Source organism: Microtus oregoni, unplaced genomic scaffold (assembly GCF_018167655.1).
Source record: "Microtus oregoni isolate MIOR12 unplaced genomic scaffold, Mior012 000006F_ref0000085, whole genome shotgun sequence".
Classification (NCBI taxonomy): domain Eukaryota; kingdom Metazoa; phylum Chordata; class Mammalia; order Rodentia; family Cricetidae; genus Microtus; species Microtus oregoni.
In genome coordinates, this window is record NW_024543065.1 from 53,629,371 (window position 1) to 53,652,846 (window position 23,476).

The 23,476-nt window shown below is 51.8% G+C and overlaps 1 protein-coding gene across 7 annotated transcripts in view; it reads right to left on the reverse strand.

Annotated features, from left to right (window-relative positions):
* Pou2f2 (POU class 2 homeobox 2) overlaps positions 1-23,476 on the reverse strand; it is an 85,590-nt gene that overhangs the window by 18,979 nt on the left and 43,135 nt on the right. For 3 of the 7 annotated variants that reach the window (XM_041654872.1, XM_041654871.1, XM_041654874.1), the window contains exons 3-6: positions 12,068-12,133; positions 11,954-11,988; positions 11,772-11,828; positions 7,143-7,259 (exon numbers count right to left, since the gene is read on the reverse strand). In XM_041654872.1, coding sequence (XP_041510806.1) covers positions 7,143-7,259; positions 11,772-11,828; positions 11,954-11,988; positions 12,068-12,125 — 267 coding nt within the window. In that variant the 5' untranslated portion in view covers positions 12,126-12,133. Of the gene's footprint in view, positions 1-6,632; positions 6,915-7,142; positions 7,260-11,771; positions 11,829-11,953; positions 11,989-12,067; positions 12,134-23,476 lie in introns of those variants that run through there. The other 4 variants (XM_041654870.1, XM_041654873.1, XM_041654875.1 and 1 more) reach the window with 3 other exon arrangements.

The window sequence follows — 23,476 nt, forward strand, 5'->3', positions numbered from 1 at the left end:
ACAGTTTGCACAACCCTCTAGGGCAGCTGGCCATGAGCAGACATGATCTATACAAGGGACCTCACGATGATTCCGGTCACTCTACTAGGAAGAGCTCTGAGTGGGAGAGCACGAGTTAGGAGCAGGGGTGTATGCCTGTAATCCAAGAATTTAGGAAGCTGAGGTGGAGGAGCAAGGGTTCAAGGCCAGCCTGGTCTGTAAAGAAGTCCAAGGTTAGCTCAGGCCATGCGTGGAGATTCGGTTTCAAAACAAAAGGGAAAGTGGCTGGAGAGATGGCTCAAGCTTAGATACTTGCCGCTCTTTCAGAGGACCCAAGTTCTGGACCCAGCACATTGGGCGTCTCACAACTGCCTAGAACTTCAGCTTCGGAACCTCTGGCCTTAAGGCATATATATATATTCACATAAGTGCACACAGGTCCATATAAGATAAAAACAAAACGAAAAAAGGATTTTTGTTTGTTTGTTTTGGGTGTGTGTGATGTTTTAGAGACAGGGTTTCTCGGTGTAGCCCTGACAGTCCTAGAACTTTGCTGCCTTGGCTTTGTAGACCAGGCTGGCCTTGAACTCACAGAGATCCACCTGCTTCTGCCTCACGGGTGCTGGGATTAAAGGCGTTACCACCATGCCTGCTTTGGGGGAAAAAAAAGTTTTAAGGGAGAAAAAACTAAAGGCAATGGAGGAGCAGTATTTGGTGAGCTCCTGACTGAGCCACAGAACAAAGATGGGTCCTCTAGGTCTGCAACCACTGTCCCTTCTACAACAACAGGGCTCGGTTCTATCTGGAAACCTGTCCCACCCCATGCTCAGGTCCCAGGAGGCAGAAGGGGCCTCTGCCTCTGTCTTCTCAAGACCTCAGGCACAGATTTAAACTAGGCCACTGTGAGCAACTGTTCCCCTGAGCAGGGAGGTGCAGCTGTCTTTCACTTGCCCCAGAATGACATTAAGGGGACATCCCTGGACCTGGGCCCGATACTCCGCAGCAGACCCTTCCAGTGATCTAACGTTCCCGTTGTCCCTCAGCTGCCCAGAGTTCAGCTTTGGACTGGATGATGTTCCAGCTGGCTATCCTCTGCTGCCTCTCCCCAGCACCCCAGCCCCGCCTGTGAGCCTTCCCTGCCTCTCCCCACTGCCCCAGCCCTGCCTCTGAGCCTGCCCACTGTCTGCAAGCCTTTCCTTCTGCTCACCCACCTATGAACCGATGGGGAATAATCTTTTTGTGCACTATGAAGATGTGTATTTGCCATTGCGCCTTATGACTGGTTTAATAAAGAGCTAAACGGCCAATAGCTAGGCAGGAGGCATAGGTGGGACTTCCAGGCACAGAGGACTCTGCAGAGAGGCAAAGATGTGGAATGAGTCGGACACAGAGCAGGAGAGAAGTAAAACCCACGTGGTAAAATGTAGATGAATAAAACATGGGTTAATTTAAATTATAAGAGCTAGTGGAAGCCAGGCAGTGGTGGCGCACACCTTTAATCCCAGCACTCAGGAAGCAGAGGCAGGCGGAGCTCTGTGAGTTCGAGGCCACCTGGTCTACAAGAGCTAGTTCAAGGACAGGAACCAAAAGCTACGGAGAAACCCTGTCTCGAAAAATCAAAGAAAAAAAAAAGAGCTAGTGGAGCCGGGCGGCGGTGGTGCACGCATTTAATCCCAGGACTCGGGAGGCAGAGGCAGGCGGATCTCTGTGAGTTCGAGACCAGCCCAGCCTGGTCTACAAGAGCTCGTTCTAGGACAGGCATCAAAGCTACAGAGAAACCGTCAAGAAAAACAAAAAACAAACAAACAAACAAAAAAAAAAGAGCTCGTGAGGCATGCCCAAGCGAAGGCTGAGCTTTCCTAATTAATAAGAAGCTTTCAAGTCATTATTTGGGAGCTGGCAGTCAGGACAAAAAAACAAAACAAAACTTGTTACAGTGAACTTCCACCACCACCTCCCAAAAGTTTCCTGAGTCCCTCACACACTAGACGTGTTCCTGGTTCCACATTCCCACCAGACCCAGCGAGAACTGTCAGTCACTGGACCCTCAGCCTAGGAGACGCTGAAGCATCATTCTGTATTCTTTTTCCACTCTACAAATAGAAAATGACGCTTTCACAGTTATGTTAAGTTTTCAGTCAATGCCAACCCCTACTCCGGGCGTTCTGAAATACTCCCCTGAAGAGATGCCTTCCCTTCCCTTGATTGAAAAACTGGAACAACAAAACAGCCCTCATTGATTTGATAAACAGTCACTCAGCTCCCTCTGTAGAGCGCGCCATACCAAGCACTGGACAGGCCAATTATCCAACTACATAGAATAAGAGCGTCCTTTCTTAGGTACAGCTCAGAAACTGCAGGGAAACATCATGCCAAACAGTTTAAATAGCAGGGGAATTTCCCCCTTTTTATTTTATATTATTATATCATTTTAAAGTGGTGGCTCATGAATCTTTTTTTTTTCTGCTCGTGTTTGTGGTTTGAACCCAGGGCCTCAGGCAAATTAGGCAAATACTCTAGTGTTCTACCACTGAGCCACACCCCCAGTCCCTCACTGGGGGATTCTAGGCAGAGGCTCTACCACTGAGCCACATGCCCAGATCCTCACTGGGAAATTCTAGGCAGGGGCTCTACCACGAGCCACACCCCAGCCCCTCATTTTGGGATTCTAGGCAGGGGCTCTACCACTGAGCCACATCCCCAGTCCCTCACTCCCTCACTGGGAGATTTTAGGCAGGTGCTCCACTACTGAGCCACACCCCCAGTCTCTCTCTTGGGGATTCTAAACAAGTGATCTACCACTATGCTAGACCCAACAGCCCTAACAGTGCTTTGGATGAGACTTCTTAGTATTTTCGAATGTAACACATTTAATTTATTTCTGTTTCACTACAAGCCAGGGAGTCCCTTGGGAGGCAAAGATGCCTGTGACTCATTCCTAAGTTCCTAGATTCTGCCAGGGTCCAGCACACAGGGGCCTAGAGATGTTAGTGATCTGACTGCAGGGACAGAGCTGAACAGGCAAAGGAAGTGGAAGCGGGGAGAGGAGCAGAGAACCAAGCCCAAGAGCTGGTCTAGAGTGGTGGGTCACGGGCATGCCAGGGTCGGGGGAGCTGTACCTGGTCCCTGGGCACTGCCCAGCAGAGAAGATACAGCACAAACGACTCTTGATCAAATGAGGCCACAGGACAGCTCAGCCCATGAGAATGAATTCCTAGAATTTGTATTCAGCTTTGCACTTGCTGAGGGGACTGAGCAGAAAGATTCAGTATGAGGGTGCTCATTCTAGAGGAGGGAAACGAGCAAGAGAAAAGGGCCTGTGGGGAGAAGCACAAGGAGACCCCGTCAGGAGGGCATGATGGGACAGCAGGTAGCTAAGCATCAGCCTGACTGTGGTCCTGAGGCTGCACGAAGGCACGCAATGTTGGTAACTCACTCCCGAGGTGACGGGATGGCCAGCCCTACACCAGGCTGCCTACCTCTCCTCTTTATTCTGTTGGGAGGTGGTTCCCTAGATGCATTCAGATGCAACCGCAACAGGAAAGCCTGCATGGGTGTGATGGATGAAAAGGAGCTTTCCAGGTAAAAGAAGAGAGTAACTCAGGATGGAGAGGAAAATGGGAGGAAAGCCAGTGGGCTGAGCGAGCTGCCCCAAGCCCCTGTGCTGTGTGTGTGCTACCAAGCGAACATGTGCACCTGCTGCAGGAGTCTCTGGTGGCCCTGGTGGGAGGGGACTGGAAACCATGTCCCCGTGAAGGATGGCTGAAGTAACAGCCACCACAGGCAGGCCATGTGGTTAGAGCCCCAAGCTCCCAGGCCAGCTCTGCCAATCCCCCACACATGGTGTCCTGAGGCATGCCATTTTGTCACTGTCCGTCTCCAGCATTCTGTCTGGGCTGAGGGACGATGCTTGACCTTGACCTTTCGAGGTCATTGCTGGCAGGGTGTCTGGGGCTGATGCAGCTCCCAGTGATTGCCATGGGCCAAGCAGGGTGAGAGTGGGGCTGTGCTCTGCAGAGCCTGCCCTGGGGCAGGCCCAGCTCCATGTTCGGGGAAAGTCCTGAAGGGGGTGCATCCATAATTAGATGGACCTCCTAAAATGGGTGAACTCCTAGTAAGGACAGCCCCCACAAAGGCTGGACAGTCCCCCTCCATAGACAGTTCCCCCAGGAGTGTGGGGAGATGGAAAGTGGTTGGGAGAAACGTGGTGAGAGCTACCCTGAAGCAAGTTAAAAGGGTTTCTCTCCTACAGAATTTCCCAAGCCGTTCACCACTTAGAATGTGGTGAACTCCAGTGGTTGTAGTAGAAACAAGGCAGGCAGGAGCAGGCTGCTAAGGATGAGCCCATCTGAAAGGCAGTGCTGGACTTCTCTGCAGACTACGGACCTCCTTTTTCCCTTTACTGGGGATTTAACCTAAGCCTCTTGTATGCATATTAGGTAAGCACCCTGCCACTGAACCAAGCCCCCAGCTCCTCACTGTGGGGGATTCTAGGCAGGGGCTCTACCACTGAGCCACGACCCCAGCCCCTCACTGGGGAATTTTAGGTCGGTGCTCTACCACTGAACAACATCTTCAGCGGTTTTTTCCACTTTATTTTGAAATCAAGTCTCACTACTTTGTTTGGTTTGGGTTTTTTTTTTTTTCATGACAGGATCTCACTATGTAGCTCACCAGGCTGGACTCGAACTCACAGAGATCCTCCTGCCTCTGCTTCCCGGGTGCTGGGATTAAAGGTGTGCGCCAGTGCACCCAGCTAAGTCTCATTGCAACCTGCTACCACTGGACAGACACTATATCCATTACTGTTGAGCTGAATTGTGTCGCACCCCCAAAATATAGGTTAAAGTACCTGTAAACATGGCCTTTGCAGAGTTAACAAAGTTAAAGTAAGCTCGTGAGGGAAACACTACCACAGTTACTGCTGCCCTAACCAGAGCAAGCAATCAGGGCACAGGCATATACAGAGAGACCAGTCCAGGTGCCAAGGCAGCTAAAATCTGGAGTGGCCCACCTGATCTGTCTCCACCTTGGGCTCTAAGGACCGCTGACATCACCAGGAGGAGTTATACACAAGAAGGTTTTCTCCTAGCCTTCAGAGATAGCTCGGCTCTGCCGACATCTTAACTTCGGCAGTGCAGTCTGAGAGGATTCCGTTTCTGGATTTTGTGGGTTGGTTTTATTTTTTCAATTCTCTTTTTTGTTTGACAGTTCTTTTGGGTGGCTCAAACTGAGTTCAAACTCACTGAGATCCCCCTGCCTCGGCCTCCTGAGTGCTGGGGTTGCTCCAACATGTGGGGTTCCATTTCTGCTTTACTGTTTTTAAACACTGCAGCTTGTGATGGTGGTCCAGGAAACAAGCCTCGCCAGTAATTCATGCTTGGGGGTCAATGTGTCAACTCAAGCACTGGGAGGGTGGAACGTAGTTTTTTGTTTTGTTTTTTGAGACAGAGTTTCTCTGTGTAGCCTTGGCTATCCTGGAATTTACTCTGTAGACCAGGGTGGTCTCAGACTCAGAGATCCCCCTGCCTCTGCCTCCTAAGTGCTGGCATTAAAGGCGTGTACCACCACTGCCCAGATGAGATACGTTTTTTTTTTAAATTCAGTTCACGGACTTCTTAACTGGCAGATCATCTTGTGGGAAGAAATCAAAAAGTGAGGCACAAATTCTGAGGAGTTTTGTTTATTTGTATTTTTGCTCTGTTTTTTGAGATAGGTCTCCTGCAGCCTAGGCTGTACTTGAACTTGTTATGTGGCCTCAGATGGATGACCTTCAACTTCTAATCTGTGTGTTTTCACTTTCTGAGTCCAGGGGTCATAGGTGTGAGCCACCACACTGGATTTATGAGGTACCAGGGTTTGAACCCAGAGCTTTTTTTTTTTTTTTTTTTTTTGAGACAGGGTTTCTCTGTGGCTTTGGAGCCTGTCCTGGAACTCGCTCTGTAGACCAGGCTGGTCTCGAACTCACAGAGATCCGCCTGCCTCTGCCTCCCGAGTGCTGGGATTAAAGGCGTGCGCCACCATCGCCCGGCAACCCAGAGCTTTTGAGTGCCAGGCAAGCACTCTACCAACCGAGCTGTACTCCCAATCGCTAACTCTCATTCCCAGCCTTTTCATTTCGTTCTGTTTGTTTGTTAAAGACTTATTTGTTTATTTATTTATTATGTGTGCAGTGTTTTGCCTTCATGCATGCCTACACACCAGAAAGGGGCACTAGATTCCATTATACAGGGTTGTGAGCCACTACGTGGTTGCTGGGAATTGAACTCAGGACCTCAGGAAGAGCAGCCATCTCTCCAGCCCAGCCTTTTTGTTTTATGCACACACAGATACCATTCCTGGGAATAATGGTGGTGATTTCTCGTTTTCTCATTATAAATTAAGCTTTTGGAATGAGCACGCGCACAGAAAGTGTGTAGGTCAACCCACGGCGAAGAGCACTGAAGTATATGGGATACTCCTTGCGAACCTTGCTTTAACCAACGTAGCGTGAGAGGGCACACTGGTCCAAGACTCCCGCCGTCACATAACTACCTGGCACACGGTTAGTGTCAGAAGGGCCCTTGCGGACCAGTTATCCCCACCCTGTGCGCACGCCCTGCTTCTGCAGGTCCCTTGCTGCAAGGACCAGGATGCTTGGTGGCTGCCCTTACCTGTGCTGTGAGCTGGATGGGTTGGGACAAGGTGAGCTGTGGGGTCCCTGGGGGCTGGCTGGCAGGCTGTGATGGTGGCAGGTCGCCTCCCCCAGAGGAGGCTGGGGGCTGCGAGGCGGAGGAGGAGGCAGAAGAGGAGGCAGAGGAGGTGGAGGAGGCAGCGGCTGCGGCGGCAGCGGCGTTGGCGGCGGCGGCACTGGACTGCTGCACGGCAGCAGCCAGCAGCTGGGCCTGGGCTTGCTGAAGGAGCAGCTGCTGCTGAGCAGGCATCAGCGCAGTGAGCTGAGGACCGGCGGTGGAGCAGGCAGAGAGCAGGGCAGCAGCAGGAGGGCAGAGAAGACAGAAAGGGGTTAGTATTCGAGTCAAGTCGTTAGGAGACACATCTTTCACAGGACAGAGGAGGAGAAGAGGCAGGTGTGAGAGAGTGCTGTGGCCTCGGTGAGACCTGCATGGCCTGTGGCGGGTGGGGCGGTTTGTGCCTTCTGCTGGGGTCCTCCGCCAAATACTTACCCCAGCTAGCTGGCTGCCCGTCAACATGAGTTGGGCCTGGGGCAGATGAGGCTGAGTCGGCTGGGGGGGCGGGGGTGCTGCCTGGGCTGAGTCACCACTGGGGTCTTCAGCCTTGATCTGGGGAGGAGAGAGGCAGGGTCCGGGACCCCAGAATGTTAAGTGGAGGCCAGAGAGAATGCCCACCTGTGAATCAAAAAGAGGGTATGCGAGTGGCCGTGGCAGTTCTGGGCTGGCACGGGGATTGGGCAAGAGCAGTGGCAAGGCCGTGGCTTGAGGCCTCTGGTCACTTCTCTGGCCTCAGTGTTCTCTCCCTGTAGGAGAGGCCACCTTTGGAAACCACCTTCTTCCTCCCAGGACTCAGTTTCCCCACCTATAAAATGGGAAATGTTGACACTAAGAGGCTAGGGAGGTCTCCAGCCTTGCACACGCCCCTGCTTCAGCTTGGGTATTAACTCTTCCATTAATTGTTGGTTTTGCTTTTTGTTTTTTGAGACGGTGTCTCACTGTGTAGCTCCGGCTGTCTGAACTTGTGTAGACCATGCTGGCCTGGAATTTATAGGGATTCGCCCGTCTCTTCTTCCTGAGTGCTGGAATTAAATGTGTGCACTACCACACAGAGCTAAGGCTACAGTTGTTATTTGTCCACTGGAATAAAACTTTGGTGAACAGGTTGGAGAGATGGCTTAGTGGTTAAGAGCACTGGCTGCTCTTCCAGGAAACCAAATTTGGTTCCCAGCACCCACATAGCAGCTCAACCATGAATCAGTAACTCAAGTTCTGGGCTGTCTGGCCCCTCTTCTGGCCCTTGTGGGCACCAAGCATGTATACGTGCACACTGTGCACAGACATACAGGCAAACTCTCATAAACACAAAATAAAATTAAACTTTTGTTGTTGTTGTTGAAAAGATGGGTCTTGTGTGTTTAAAAAAAGCATCTCCAAAGGCTGGGCACGGTGGTACACACCTGTAATCCAGGCACTTCAGGAGGGGGCAGAGGCAGGTAGACTGCGGTGAGTGCCATGCCAAACAGGGTTGTATATGTATTCAGGAATGAATAGATAGATAGATAGATGGATGGCTAGACAGACAGACAGACAGATAGATATAAATAGATATAACAACAACAAATGAAAAAAGCCATGAATTTGAAAACGAATGAGGGGGATATGGGAAAGTGTGGAGAAACACAAGGGAAGGGAGAAACGATGTAACTATATTATAATATCACAGAGATGCCAGGCGGTGGTGGCATGTGCCTTTAATCTCAGCACTCGGGAGGCAGGGGCAGGTGGATCTCTGAGTTTGAGGCCAGCCTGGTCTACAGAGTGAGTTCCAGGACAGCCAGGGCTACACAAAGAAACCCTCTCTCAACAAACCTAATAAATAAATAAAAATTATTTATTCTGGAGAAAAATCAAAACAGTAAAATCTTACCATCTGGGAGGGGTATGGTGTGAGTCCTTGTAATCCTAGCATTGGGGAGCTGAGGCAGGAGGATTGTAAGTTTGAGGATCAGCCTGTGCTATATTTTAATACCCTAGCTCCCCAAATAAAGAGCTTGGTACTTCACAAACCCATCTGATTATGGGGACAAGCAGACGATACCATGGGGGATATGGGCAAGAGTGGGCAGGGCAAGCAGAGAGACTAAGCAGAAAGCCCCATTATCCCAGGCTGCTCTTACTAGTCACGCACTTCAGAGAGTAAAACGCGGCCATGGTAGAGACAGTAACGCCTGTGGATGAGCTAGAGGCGGCTCTGGCTTCTCCACCTCACCTATCATGATGCGGATATCGAACCGACCAGGGTCAAGCCATCCTTGACTTCTTCCTCTCAGGGCCATTGGCTGAAAGGTGCCCCTGAGGGTGCGTGGGAGTGTTTGGGAGACTGCCAGTGTGATGGATAGCATATCTTCCTGACCAGACTGGATATTAGGGACCATCTTTCAGCTCAGCATTTCATTTTGTACAAGGAGATGGGGGAAGAGGTTGAGATGACACAGCAGGTTGACAGACTGACATTGTGCATGTGGAGAGAGATGAGCAGACGCACAGAGGCTCGGGAAAGGTCGAATGGCAAATCCTGATGTCTCAGATTATTGGACAAAAGTGTCACAAGCTTTAGGTATAAAAGGATAAGGCAGAAAATGACACTGTTAGAAGTTGGATATATGAGCCAGGCGGTGGTGGCGCACACCTTTAATTCCAGCACTCAGGAGGCAGAGACAAGCAGATCTCTGTGAGTTCGAGGCCAGTCTGGTCCACAGAGTGAGTTCCAGGACAGCTAGGACTACATACATCTTGGAGGAAAAAAAGAAGTTGGAGATGTGGACTTTTTTTCCTGGAAAGTACATTAAAGCATCTCATGGCTAGCTGTAATCAACTTTAAAAAAATATTTGTTTTATTTGTGTGTGTAGGTGTGCACGTGATAGCATGCACACGTGCAATTTAAAATCCTCTCCTTCCATCATGCAGGTTCCAAGGAATGAACTCAGGTCATCAGGCTTGGCAGCCAGTGCCTTTACCCGCTGAACCATCACATACCACCTTCCATTAAATTGCTTACAAAAAACAGCCAGGTGGTGGTAGTGCATGTCTTTAATCCCAGTACTCGGGAGCCAGAGACAAGCAGATCTCTGTGAGTTCAAGGCCAGCCTGGTCTACAGAGAGAGTTCCAGGACAGGCTCCCAAGTTACAAAGAAAGACTGTCTCAAAAAACAAATAAATAAATAAAAATAAAAACCCCAAGGTTTTACTACATTATGTATGTGGTTGCTGAGAATTGAATTCAGGACCTCTGGAAGAGCAGCCAGTGTGCTCTTAATCCCTGAGCCATTTCTCCAGCCCAGCTTTTATTTTTGATGCAGGTCTCAGGCAGCCCAGGCTGCTCTCAAATTTTCTAGGTAGTCAAGGATAACCTTGAACTTCTGATAGTCCTGCCTCTACCTCCAACGCCAGGTTTATGGAATTTTGGGGATCAAACCCAGGATCATCATGCATGCTAGACAAGCACTTAGCCAATGGAGCCACATCCCTGGCGCACTGTTCTGTTTTGAGACAAGGCCTTGCTAAGTTGTCCTGACTAGCCTAGTTTGGCCTCCAGAGAGCTGGTATTGAATGCTCATCACAGCTCTTGACCGGGATGACAGTTTAAGCATCTCACCAATGCTGGCTAATCTTCCCTTTCAGCCAGTGGAGAAGAGGCCCTGGGGTAAGACCCTTCAGCCCGTAAGGGACTCTGGGTAGAATTTAATAATCATTGTATTTATTTCCATGGTAAGTGATTCTGGTTTTCCATTCATGAAATTTCCATTTAAAACCCATTTATTCAAGCTGTTGAAAAACGAAGCCGTTCATGAGTTGGTAATTGTCGAAACTGATTGATGGGTTCCTGGGGGTTGGTATTTTCATTACACGCTTCTATTTTTGTATCACATTTTCCATAATAAAATGTTTTTCAAAATTGAGCCACTTAACAAAATTATTATGTAAATAATAATCCACAGCGGTGCATAGATACGTCAGGGATGGGAGCACGTGGGATCGCTGCAGCTGGGGAAACTCCAGTGCAGAGGAGGGGAGAGAGGTGGAGACACAGGCCAGGGTCAGGGAAGCCGGGTAAAGTGTGGAAGAAGTTCCAGGCCTGGGAAGGGGAGGAAGACCCTTCACTGCCTCTCACTGGCTTCCTAAAGAAAGCTGCTGATGGGAACAGAAGAAATGGCAAAGATGGTCGGGCACACACTGCTGGGGCTGAAGCAAACACTAAGCCTGAGGTCAGATCAAGAGTTGGGGAGCCCTTCTGACCCCGGCCCCGAACCCCAGCCCTGGGTTCAATTGCAGACAGAGTACAAAAAACATTTGCTCACAATGCAGTTTATCCTCCCAGCACTGGGGACAGAGCAGACATGGGAAGAACCTCAAAGGCCACCCAATCTCCAGTTTGACTGCCCTCCCCTCCCCCAGTTTTAGAGAAGGGGAAACTAAGAAGCCCAGAGAGGGGAAGTGACTTTCCCATGGTCACAGAGCAAGGCTGCAGGGTTGGGTGAGAAGAAAGTCTGAGCTTCACCTCATCCTCCAGCCACCTCTGGCCAGGGCTCTGTCCATGCCCCCACATTCTTGCTTCTCCTTTTAGGCATCTGAACCTGTTCTGTGGCCCTTACCACCATCAGGCTAAATGGAGCCTGGGCGTCCCTAAGTCCCACAGTGCCTAGCACAGAGGCTGTCCTCTCCATCACCCTGGCCTTCATCCCATGGCTGTCCCCACTGGGTCTGCCAACTTCTCTTAACTTGTTCCTGCTCTGTGTGTGTATGTGTGTGTGTGTGATGGGGTACAGGGGTGCTTCAGGCCCCTTTGGCCAGGGAAGTCGGGATGGGGGAGGAGCCTTGGCTTCCTGTTGTTATCACCCTGGGGCTCTGGGGGGGATTTCCCTGGCCACCCCCACCCCCTAGGGAAGGGGAAGGAGACTGGGTGAGTCACAAGCCTGGGGCAGGAACCCAAGGGTGAGAAGGGGCAGGAGGAACCTTGTCACTGGGTCCCTTTGCAGGACCTAGGTCCATGGCAGACATGCTGAAGATCTCCTTCCTCCCACATACCACCCCCTTCCTGGGACGGTCTCACGGGTGCTTACCTTGGTGGTGGGGCCAGTTGGGGACACAGAGAATGGGGAAGCCTTATTCTGGGGGTTCTGTGAAGAGAGAGTTGCGGCAAGGAGATGAGAATGGTGTCGTGAAAAGTCCTGGACACGTGCCCCCACTAACCACTGCTCTGTCCCTCCCTTCCCGCCCTCTAGCGCATCTGAGTCATCCTGACCTGATGGTTAATGTCGGGTCCATTTCTTTCAGTGTCTGTAAAGGGAAAGAAAGGGCATGTTGCCAACCGTCCCTGCGCACCTGCCCACTTCCCTGCCTCTGTCCGTCCCCTCACCTGTGTGCTCTGATGGGGAGTCCAGACTTTGCTTCTCGGCCTCCAGGGGCTTAGACATTCTTATTTCTGGGAACAGAGAAGAAATGAAAACGGAGGGAAGGGAGAGGAAGCCAGGAGGGCTCTGAGGTCCCTCCTCCTGCCAACTCCCACCCCCTCTAGTCTTTCCCACTCCTGGCACTTGGAAGGATCTTTCAGAGAGTTCTGGGCCTCTACCTTCCCCTGGAAAGACAGGAGGTGTCACCTGCTGTGAGGCACCAGGGTGGGGTGGGAATATGGTCATAAGAAGGCACCGGCTGTCTGGGAGGAGCCGATGAGGTTCCATAGAGGAGCCAGTACAAGCTCTGGCCTCCTCCCCAGGCAGGTGGCCGAGGCTCCGGTCTTGCCATACCGGGTTTTGAGTGAGACATGTTTTCCACTGTGAATAGGGCAAGTGAGCTGTGATGGGGTTGCAGGAACCCCAAAGTGGGGAGCTGTCAGATCTCAGGGTGTGATTCAGCCATCCTCTGGCCCACCACTTTCCCTGTCCCCAGGTCTCCACACAACTCCCACCGGCCTTCCGTCTCGCATGAGGTAAGCCTGGCAGCCCTGCCCTTCTCCTCTCCAACCCCAGTGCCATCCACCTCTGCACTGACCCTGGTCTTCAAAGCCGTCCTAGATTGTATGGTTCCCACAGTCTTGAATGCCAACTGTGCTCTCAAGTCGATGTGCACTCTATAGTTTGTAGAACCCAAGGAAGGCGGCAGGTAGTGAGTCAGGCACCAGAGAGTCCTCACAGTGCTGACACCTGTCATCAAATGTCTGCCACCACCCAGCGCAGAGCCAAGCAGGGACTAAGATTCTGCATTTCACGTGGAGGAAGCTGAGGCTCCGAGGGCTTTCACACCAAACCCAACACTACTACATCAGCCGCGTGGGTATTCTGATTGCACCCCAGTGTTCCTGAATCCAGGGCCCCTGCTTCCAATGTGTGTTAACAGTCCTCAGGCCTTCCACAGTTCAAAACCTGTGTCCACCGTGGTACCGACTCCTACCCTGCCCAGGCCTGGGCTGGAAGAGCTGGGTTTCAGCCCCACCCGTTCTCAGTTCCCTGAGCCCCAACCCATACTCAGATAAGTCCTTCGTACGACCTTGACTCTCAATGGTCTCAGACCTTACTCACGGCACCTCTCCTCAATTACCCCAAAGCCCTACCGAAATCACAAAGTCCCTCCTATCTAATAAGGCCTCCAACTTCAGCACACTCCACATCTCAGGCTCACAGATGGCGGGCTGAAGTGTGGAGAGGGGAACTCAGCACAAGTAATAATAATAATAATAATATTCTAGGAATTTTGTAATTGAGAATTACTTGAGATGAAACACAACCCACTCGTGTTTGAGATTTCTAATTCAAAGCTGGGCTGAGGGGGCAAGAGATGGCTTGGAGGCAAAGAACCGGTACTGTTCTTCCAGGGGCCAGGAGTTCGGTTCCTAGCACCCACATCGGGTAGCTCACAACTGCCTGTGGTTCCAGCTCAAGTGGATGCAAAGTTTGTGAACACATGCACATATACATAACTGGAAAAGAAAAAAAAAAGCCAAGTCAGGCACTGTGCATGTGTTGCTGGTGTTAGTGTGAACACTACAAGCACCCCGTAACCCAGTACATCCACTTCTGGGTAGCCGGTGAGCAGAGGCTGCTCTGAGCATTAGCTCAGGGGTAGAATGCTCACCTAGCATGCTCAGGACCCTGGGATCCATCCCCAGCAAAACCACACAAACACACACACAAAGAAAGAAGAAATTGCCACCAAAGACCCAGGCCCCAGTGTTCAGACTTTGCATTGTGGCACCAAACTGGAGAAAACTCAAGTGCCTATCAGTGGACAGGATAACCAAAGCGCAGTACGTCCATACAATGAAGTACACCCCAGCAGTGAAAATGAACCAAGTTCAGCTTCAGACACACCAGCGAGCCTTGCAGACTGAGTGGGAGTGGTCAAACACAGACACAGACACAGCGGGAACTCTAATACTTAGAACTTAAAATCCAGGTCATGGTGACCAAGGTTGGTCACCCCAGGGTTTGAAAGGTTGAGGCAGGAGGATGGGATCAGGAACTCGAGGTCATCTACCTAGTAAGTTTGCAACTAGCCTGGGCTACAGGAGACCCTGTCTCAAAACAAGCAAACACTGGAACTGAGTGACAGCCCAGCAGATAAGAAGGACTTGCCAGGGCAGCCTGAGGACCTGCGACCTGCAAAAAGGCATCCTGAGGACCTGCAACCTGGGACAGGGCAGCCTGACGACCTGCGACCTGCGACAGGGCAGCCTGAGGACTTGCGACCTGCAACAAGGCATCCTGAGGACCTGCGACCTGCGACAGGGCAGCCTGAGGACCTGCGACCTGCGACAGGGCAGCCTGAGGACCTGCGACCTGTGACAGGGCAGCCTGACGACCTGCGACCTGCGACAGGGCAGCCTGACGACCTGTGACCTCCGTCAGGGCAGCCTGGCGACCTGTGACCTGTCACTGGGCAGCCTGAGGACTTGCGACCTCCGTCAGGGCAGCCTGGCGATCTGCGACCTGCAATAGGGCAGCCTGAGGACCTGCGACCTGCGACCTGCGACAGGGTAGCCGGACGACCTGCGACCTCCGAGAGGGCAGCCTGACGACCTGTGACCTGTCACTGGGCAGCCTGCAACAGGGGCAGCCTGAAGACCTGCGGTGTCGGGGAACTGACTCCTGGAAGTTGTCCTCTGGCCTTCACACACACACCTTACCACGGATTCCAGTAATAATAAACAGTATTTTAAAAATTCACAAAAACAGGCCAGGCGGTGGTGGTGCATGCCTTTAATCCCAGCACCACCAAGGAAGAAGCAGGCGGATCTCTGTAAGTTAGAGCACAGCGTGGTCTACAGAATGGGTTCCAGGACAGCCAGGGTTACTCAGAGAAACCCCGTCTCAAAAATCCAAAAACCAAAACAAAATAAAAAAAAACTCACAAAAACATAAAACAAACAAACAAAACACGGCTTAGGTCCCTCCAAGGTAGTGCTTTTTCAGCCTCCTAATGCCGAGACCCTGTAATACAGTTCCTCATGTTGTGGTGACCCCAACCATATTATTTTGTTGCTACTTCCTAACTGTAATTTTGCTACTGTTATGAATCATAATGTAAATGTCTGATATGCAGGCTATCTGGTATGTGACCCCTCCCGAAGGGACGTTCGACTCCCCAAAGGAGTCCAGACCCACAGGCTGAGAACCGCTGCCCTAGGAGCTTAGGCTCTGTGCCCAGGTGATCAAAGTCACATGGGTGAGCACCTCTGAGGAGCACTCACCAGGAAAGACGGAGGGAGCCAGCAGGGTTTTCTTTTTTTTCTTTTTTTCTTTTTTTTTTTTTTTTTTTTTGGTTTTTCGAGACAGGGTTTCTCTGTGGCTTTGGAGCCTGTCCTGGAACTAGCTCTGTAGACCAGACTGGCCTCGAACTCACAGAGATCCGCCTGCCTCTGCCTCCTGAGTGCTGGGATTAAAGGCGTGCACCACCACCGCCCGGCACAGCAGGGTTTTCCTATGTCAGACCTCACCAAGCTGGCTTGCTTAAAATCCAAACACTTAATTGTGTTCTGGTTTTGCTTTCTTTTGTTTTTCCAAAACAGGGTTTCTCTGTGTAGCCCAGAGTGGTCTTTAACTGGTCTCTATGTAGCCAAAGATCATCCTGCACCCACCTGAAGCCTTGGGATTGCAGGGCACACTACCACACCCCGCTTACATGGTGCCGAGAATGGATCCCAGGACTGTCTGCTAGGCAAGCTCTCTGTCAACTGCCCTCAGTCCCTTGTTTGTTCGTCTCTTAGTTTTGAAGCAGGAGTTTTCTAGCCCAGGCTGGTCTCAAGCTCACAGCAATCCTCCTGCCTCAGCTTCTGAAGTGCTGAGATGGCAGGGTGAACCACACCATGCCTGGCTTGTACATCATATTTCAATGAAGCGCAGAGAGGATGGACCCTGAGCTGGCATCTCAAGGGACTATTCTGGGCTGGTCTCTCAGTGGGACTATCCTGGGCTGGTCTCTCAGTGGGACTATCCTGGGATGGCCTCTCAGTGGGACTATCCTGGGCTGTCTCTCAGTGGGACTATCCTGGGCTGTCTCTCAGTGGGACGGTGCTTGCCTTTTGTGTGCATGGCCATTGGTGTGATCATTACCACCTCCAAAAACAAACAAACAAATAAATGAAGTGACTGGAGAGACTACTGGGTCAGTAAAATGCTCACTGTGCACACACAAAGGTCGAGTTCAGTCCTGAGCACCCACGTAAAAAGTTGGGTATGTGTTCTTAATTTCAGCACCGTAGGAAGGGAGCAAGACAGGGGGAACCCTAGGGCTAGTTGGTCAGCCAGTCCAGCTTAACCCACAAGGCCCATATCCCAGTGAGAGACCGTCTTGGAAAAGTAAGTTAAAGAGCTGGCAAGATGGCTCAGGGGATAAATGTTCTTGCCACTAAGCCTGGGTTCAATTCCGGCACCCACACAGTGGAAGGAGAGAACAGACTCCCACAAGTTATCCTCTGAACTCCACGTGCATGATGGCTTCTGTGCACCTACACACCCACACCTCAATAATGTGAAAAATAAGGAGGCCCCACTCCTGGGAACTGACACTTAGGTTTGACCTCTGGCCTCCCTACATACAGGCTCATATAGTCACCCCATACACGCACACACATAATAGAAGCTAAAAACAATCCACCACATGTTTCTATGAAGGCATAGGCTGGGAAGGGCAGGGGAGGATTGGGGAGGGGAGAGAAGGGCTAGGAGGGACTAGAGAGAGCTAGAGAGAGAAGGGGAGGGCTGAGAAGAACAGGGGAGGGTAGAGGAGAGCAGGGGTGCTTGGGAGAGCTTGAGAGGGATGGGGTGCTGGGGAGGGATGGAGAGGGCTGGGGGTTGGGAGGCTGGGGAGGGTAGGGGGTTGGGGAAGGAAGGGCGGGGGGGGCTAAGAGAGGGGAAGGAAGACAGGGGACCGAGGAGGGCTGGAGAGGGGCATAGGTGCTCAGACACTGACTGGCTGCCAAATAGTGATGCACAGAGATGAAGCAGGAGTCCGGCAGTGACGAAGGCTAGTCCTAACTCACCTGACCTCAGCCCTTCTCCAGGCAGCGTCTATCCCTCCCTGGGTCCAGAATCCTACCCCTTGTAGCATCCCTGAAACATAACACTTGCTCCATTGCCACTTCCTATGCTGATTCAATAGCCTTCCATCTAGCTCCTCCTCGTCAAGAAATATCCGGGTCCCCTAGCCGGGCCCTCAGGGTCTGGCCACCACCCTTGACTTCTCTTTTTACCCCATCACACATCGAGTCCCTTACTGCTCTTCAACACAGAGAGCATCTTGCCCCGCTTAAGGAATCCGCGTGACAGGGACCACAGTCAGCAGGTTCTGTGACTCCCACCTGCCAAATGCCTCCACTGCCCAGAATGGGGAAGCCTCTGACCTTGACACCCCAGAAGTTCCATGTATGTCCCTGCCCTCTGCTGTGAGGTAAGTCCCCCCCACCCCCAAAGCCACATATCTTGTCTACTTTGAATGAAACTGTATTTGGGGATAGGATTTATTTTTATTTTTATTTATTATTTTTTTTTGAGACATTGTTCCTCTGTGTAGCCCTAGCTGTCCTGGAACTAGCTCTGTAGACCAGGCTGGCCTCAAAATCAGAGATCCACCTGCCTCTGCTTCATGAGTGCTGGGATTAAAGGCATCCATTACCACTGCCTGGTCAAAGGTTTTTTGTTTTTTAAGACCAGAATCTTTAAAAAAAAAACTTTTCTTCATTTCAAAATGTTCAATTTTATTCACGAGTACACATATGTGCTACCGCAGGTGAGTGGAGCTCAGAGGACAACTTGCAGGAGAAGTTGGTTCTCTCCTTCCACCATGTGGAAGTTCCAGGGATTGAACTCGGCTCCTTAGGCTTGCCTCCCACCCATCTTGCTGACCCTATTTTTTTTTTTTTGAGTCAGGATGTCATGTAGCCCAGGCTAACTCTGAACTCACTATGTAGACAAGAGTGATTTTTAGCTTCTGACACCCCTGCTCCCACCACCTCCTGAGCACTGGGATCATCTGCACCAACACACTTTAGGAGGGGCTGAGGATTGAACTCAGGGCTTCCTGCCTGCTAGGCAAGCACTCCACCCACAAGCTACATCTCCAACCAGAGGCTCACTGGGTAGCCCCAGATGGCTTTAAACTCACAGTCCTCCTGCATGATCTCCCCCAGTTCTGGGATTACAGGTATACACCACACCTGATTTGAAAAGCAGGGTCTTGAATGAAATAAGGTAAGGCAAAATCATTATCTAAGCTGACTACTGTCGTTTATAAGAGGAGGAATACGGCCTGCAACCTCAGCACCAAGAAAGCTAAGACAGGAGGATTCCTGGAGTTTCAAGCGGGGGAGGGGACAGAGACACACACAGAGGGAAGACCGTGAAGAGCCATTAGGAGAACACAGTCACCTGCAAGCCACAGACACCGGCCACCAAAACCCCATCTCAGTTCTGCAGCCCCCAGGATTACAGAACGTATCAGGGTCTCTGCAGCCACCTGCTCCGTGACACTTTCTTAAAGTAATCCAAGCACCCATGGTTCTTCCCCTCAGGCTGTACCCGAGTCCCAGGACTATGGCGTCTTGTCCAGGCCCCTCTCTAATTGACCAGCCCAGAGCAGGTCCTGTGTGCTGTGGGCCCTTTCCTTACAAGCTCAATACTTCTTCCTGGTCCCTGTCTCACCTCCCCTGAAGCCTCAACGCACACCAGTCCCTCTGCCTGGAGCAACGACCCCCACTCTGCCCACCTGCCACCACATTTATGCTTCAGGATCTAGCACAGGGTGTCCTCCGAAGCCACCAGCCTGATGGTTCTGGCTGGGAGATGAGAGTCTCTCCCGGTTGTCTGTGCCCCAGTTCTCTCTGCACCATCATCTCCATCACCATCCAAAGGCTGCAGCCTTCTGGGCCCCATGTGTCTCTTCTCGTCAGCCTGGGAACACCCCTGGAGCAGGTCTGGTTTTATCTTGGGGTCATCATAGCTGATGGTGACTCCAGGTCCTGAGCCCCATCCTCCAGACCTTTTCCTCTGCTCCCCACTCCTGGGACCCTTCCCTCCTCTTCTCTTTGAGCCTCTGCCTAGGGTCACCTTGTCTGTACAGCCCTCCCTGGCCCTCCATGTAGTCAGTGTCTCTTTCCTCCCCATTACACCTTGTCCACCTAAGGAGGTGACCCTGATTCTGCCCTTAGAGGGGATGGCAGCTAGGGATAAAACATAGTCTGAGGGAAACACCACTACCATTCTGGTTTTCTTGTTCTTTCTAAAATTTCAAACCATGACCCAGCATTCCACACCTGTCAAGAGAAGGGCCAAGTTATTCTATAGAAGGTCAACAGGGTTCCACTGACAGATGGACCAATTCAGCTGAAGTCCTCAACCACACTAGGCAGGGGTTCTGCCATTGAGCCACACCCCAGCCCCTCACTGGGGGATTCTAGCAGGGGCTCTACCACTGAGCCACACCCCAGCCCCTCACTGGGGGATTCTAGCAGGGGCTCTACCACTGAGCCACACCCCAGCCCCTCATTGGGGGATTCTAGGCAGGGGCTCTACCACTGAGCTATGGTTACAGTTCTTCCCTTTGGAGACAGAGTCTCATGTAGCCAAGGCTGGCCTCAAAACTCAGTCTCAAAAATGCCCTTGGACTCTGGGTTCCCTGCCTCCACTGTGAGTGCTGGGCATGTACCAGTTTCTGGTATATGTGGGGCTGGGGTTCAAACGCATGCTAGGCAAGCACCCTGCCAAGTAAAGTGCATCCTTGGCTCTGATTTTCACTTTTTTACCAGACAGGGTCTTGATAATTTGTCCAGGCTGGTCTTGAACTTGCAATCCTCTTGCCTCAGCCTCCCAGGGAGCTTGGATTATGGCCTAAGCCACTGGTCCTAGCCTGTGCATTGTTGGATGTCTAGCCCTGTCCTGGGACTCACTATGTAGACGAGGCTGCTCTCAAATTCAGCATTCCTCTTGTATCAACCTGACGAGCACTGAAAAAAAAAATGAACCCGCACTGGACAGAGCTCCATTTTCACCGTAAGTAACCGCAGGCTCCGCCTCAGCTCTGGTCCAGGCAGGAGTGTCCTAATCCCTGCCCCCTCTCTACTGCAATCTGCTGCCACTGCCACCCAGACTTCGGACTCAGAGGTACCTAGGGTGACCTGAGCCTCCAGATCTATTAATATATACACACGCTCATGTGTGAGTGTGTGCATGCGTGTGCTGTGAGGGCTAGAACCCAGGGCCTTGTGTGATCTCAGCAAGCGCTCTACCACTGGACCACACCCCCAGTACTGGCATGGAGATTTTTATAGTCACCCAATTTCAGCGTGCTCTAGAACCATGGCACCTCCTGGAGTCTCAATCACATGGAAAAGTTATGAGGCTATTTATGGTTGCCCCTCCCTGTCATCCCAGGTTATGTGTGACTTTTTGCAGGACCTGGCAGGGAAAAGTACCAGGCTCTCTCGGGTGCCTTATCCCTTAAGTTCTACCACCCTCAGGCCAGACCCACCCCCAGGCTGTCCAAGCTCTGAGTTCATCCTCACTTGCCCCAAATGGCCCAGGCCTGGGACCCTGGGTCCCTTCTGCCCTCCCCGGCCCTCCCTCCCTGACTTTCACTTCTCCTCTGCGTTTCCCCCAGCCAGTTTTTAGCAGACTTAGGCTAGCTTCTCGTTAGTACTTACCGAAAATGGGGCTAAATATAGAGAGCCCGAGGACTGCCCCTCACCCTCCTGGCCCCATTGGCCTGTCCCCTGGGTCCTCTGCCTCCACAGCCTTCATCGAGTCTATGGCCTGGGAGCCCCCACAGGCAGGGTTGGGTGCTGCCGGGAACCTCTGTGGGCCCAGCTGGCCCACCTCACACCTCCCAGCCCTACAGCTGTCCCAGGTAACCTCAAGGGACTGAACACTTCTGTGCTGTCAGGAGGGATGGAGATTCAGGTAGCAGACACAACAGGCGGAGTGGCGCACACCACAGTCACAGCCAGTGAGGCCAACCTCCCCACCCCTACTTGGGTGTGTACAGACCCCAGAGAGGAGGGCACACCCAGGACACCAGCATGCACAGCCTCAGTCTGGAACGGATGAATGAATGCATGGAAAAACCGTGGTGGACTTGAGTCAACACAGCTCAAAAAAAGCCGAGCTTGGTCCTATCTATCATATCCTGTGATGCCAAAGAAACCCTTCCTTAAGTTTGTAGATAGAAGAACTGGGGAAATGGCTCAGTGGGTAAAACACCTGCCATGCAAACATGAGGACCTGGGTTCAAGTCCCTAGGACCCTGTTTTCAAAAAGCAGGATGCAGTAATGCATGTTCTGCAATTCCAGTGTTTCGATGACAGGACAAAAGGTAAAAACTACCTAGGAGCAGGCCGACCAGCTAGCCTGTGGTAAAGAAGGAAGAAGGCAAGGACTGACATCCTGAGGTGACCTCTGACCTCTACACAGACTTACCCACACTCACTTTTGCATGTGTGGTGCACACACACATATCCATGCACACCCACATATGCAAGACCAATAGGGAGACACACGCTTAGACATGATACCACAGGCTGGAGTACAAAATGTCATCCAGACACATGTACACAGATGTGTTTACTCATATCCAGAGTGGTACACAGACACACACACACTCGCAAATCCAGAGGTACAGACATATCTGATATGCTCACGTCCAGAGTCAGAGCGCTCTGAGAGATAACCAAGCAGACCCCTGAGATACTTCACAGACGCGGACAATGCAGTGAGTGGCCCGCCGAAGCCCACAGTGTATTAATCACATCCTGCCAATGTATTGATTCTTGCCAATATTACATGGTGAAAACCTGTAACAGCTCCTGGGTAGGACTTTTTCTTTCTTTTGCCCTTGAGAAAAATCCCCAGTAAAGGGTACAATGTTTGGTCCATGGCCTAAAAGCTCTCGCTTGACCTCAAACAAGCAAAGTCAGTAGTGCAGTCAGGACACATGTGCAGACAGTCTGGACCTTGTGTGTACATTGAACATGTATACAGCCACACAGTCACTTCAGTGAATGAATACATGTCAGTCTGTAATCTGCCTACCTTCATTGTTTATATCCTAGCTCAGACAACTCCTCCTGCAAGCCCTCCCTGCCACCATGATAGCTGAACTGGTTGTCTTCTGGGCTCTACTCTGCCTGCTTCCTCGTCCCGCCCTGACTGCCACAGGACTGTCCTTCCCAGTGGACTTGGAGCTCCAGCAGGGCAGATCTAAAGCTGTCTCATACGTCTGTATTCCCAACACCAACACCCAACAGAGAACTGCCCAGTGGATGGAGGTGGTTGAAGGGGCCCAGCCCCACATACTGGTGGACATAAGAGGGACACACACTAGCCAAGACTCACGACTGTGGTCACCCAGGAACTTGACACACTCAGCAGTAAGCAACCATGAAGCGGTGAGCCCTTGCCATGTCCCAGCACGGTGCCAGGTTCCCTGATGGTTCCCAGAACGCTGCGGAGGCATGCTCAGTCTGGACGAGATGTCCACCTTCTCCGAAACAAGTCACCAGTCACCCGTATGGCGCCTGCGCAGCAATGCACAAGCACAGAACGCATGCACCGTGGAGAAAGCCAAAGAGGGATGAGGCACCAGAGGGACAGGGTTAGTGTCATTTTGCACTGGGGAGACCAGGGAAGACTTTCATGAGGAAAGGACCACTGAGATGAATGAGATGGGGTAAGAGATCGTGTAAGGCCCATACACACGATGCCACCCAGCAGCCCCCAACACTGGATTATGCCCATGCTACCCCAGAGTGATAAACACAGGGCTTGCAACACCACACCCATATGCATACACTTGCACACACCAGCTTGGAGGAGAATGGCACCACCCAAATGCAACAGTTTGACCTTTCCCATCCTGCTGCAGCTTCACCCAAGTTGCCCAACCCACCTGTCCCCCACATGAAGTCCAGCTTCCAACACCTGACTCCCTCCCATCTTCAGTCCCCTCAGTAGGGAGACAGACTGGAAGCTCCCAGTTCCTATCGCAAAACAGCAGCAAAGGGGAGCTGAGGAGAGAGACCAGAGCAGGGAAGAAAGGGGCGTTCCTGAAGCGCTGGACGCACCACCAAGGAGGACAGCAGAAGAGGAGGTGCAGGGAGGGTCTGCAGTGGTGGTCAGCAGAGCCGCCCCAAACATGCCGTCTGTCCTCCCCCCCATTAGAAGACATTAATCGCTTACCTGGAGCCCCCATGCTGGAGTGAACCATGCTGCCCGCCAGCCAGGGCTGGGGAACAACTGTGTCATCTCCCCGCCCTCTCTAGGGGCCAGCCCTCCCTGCCGGAAGT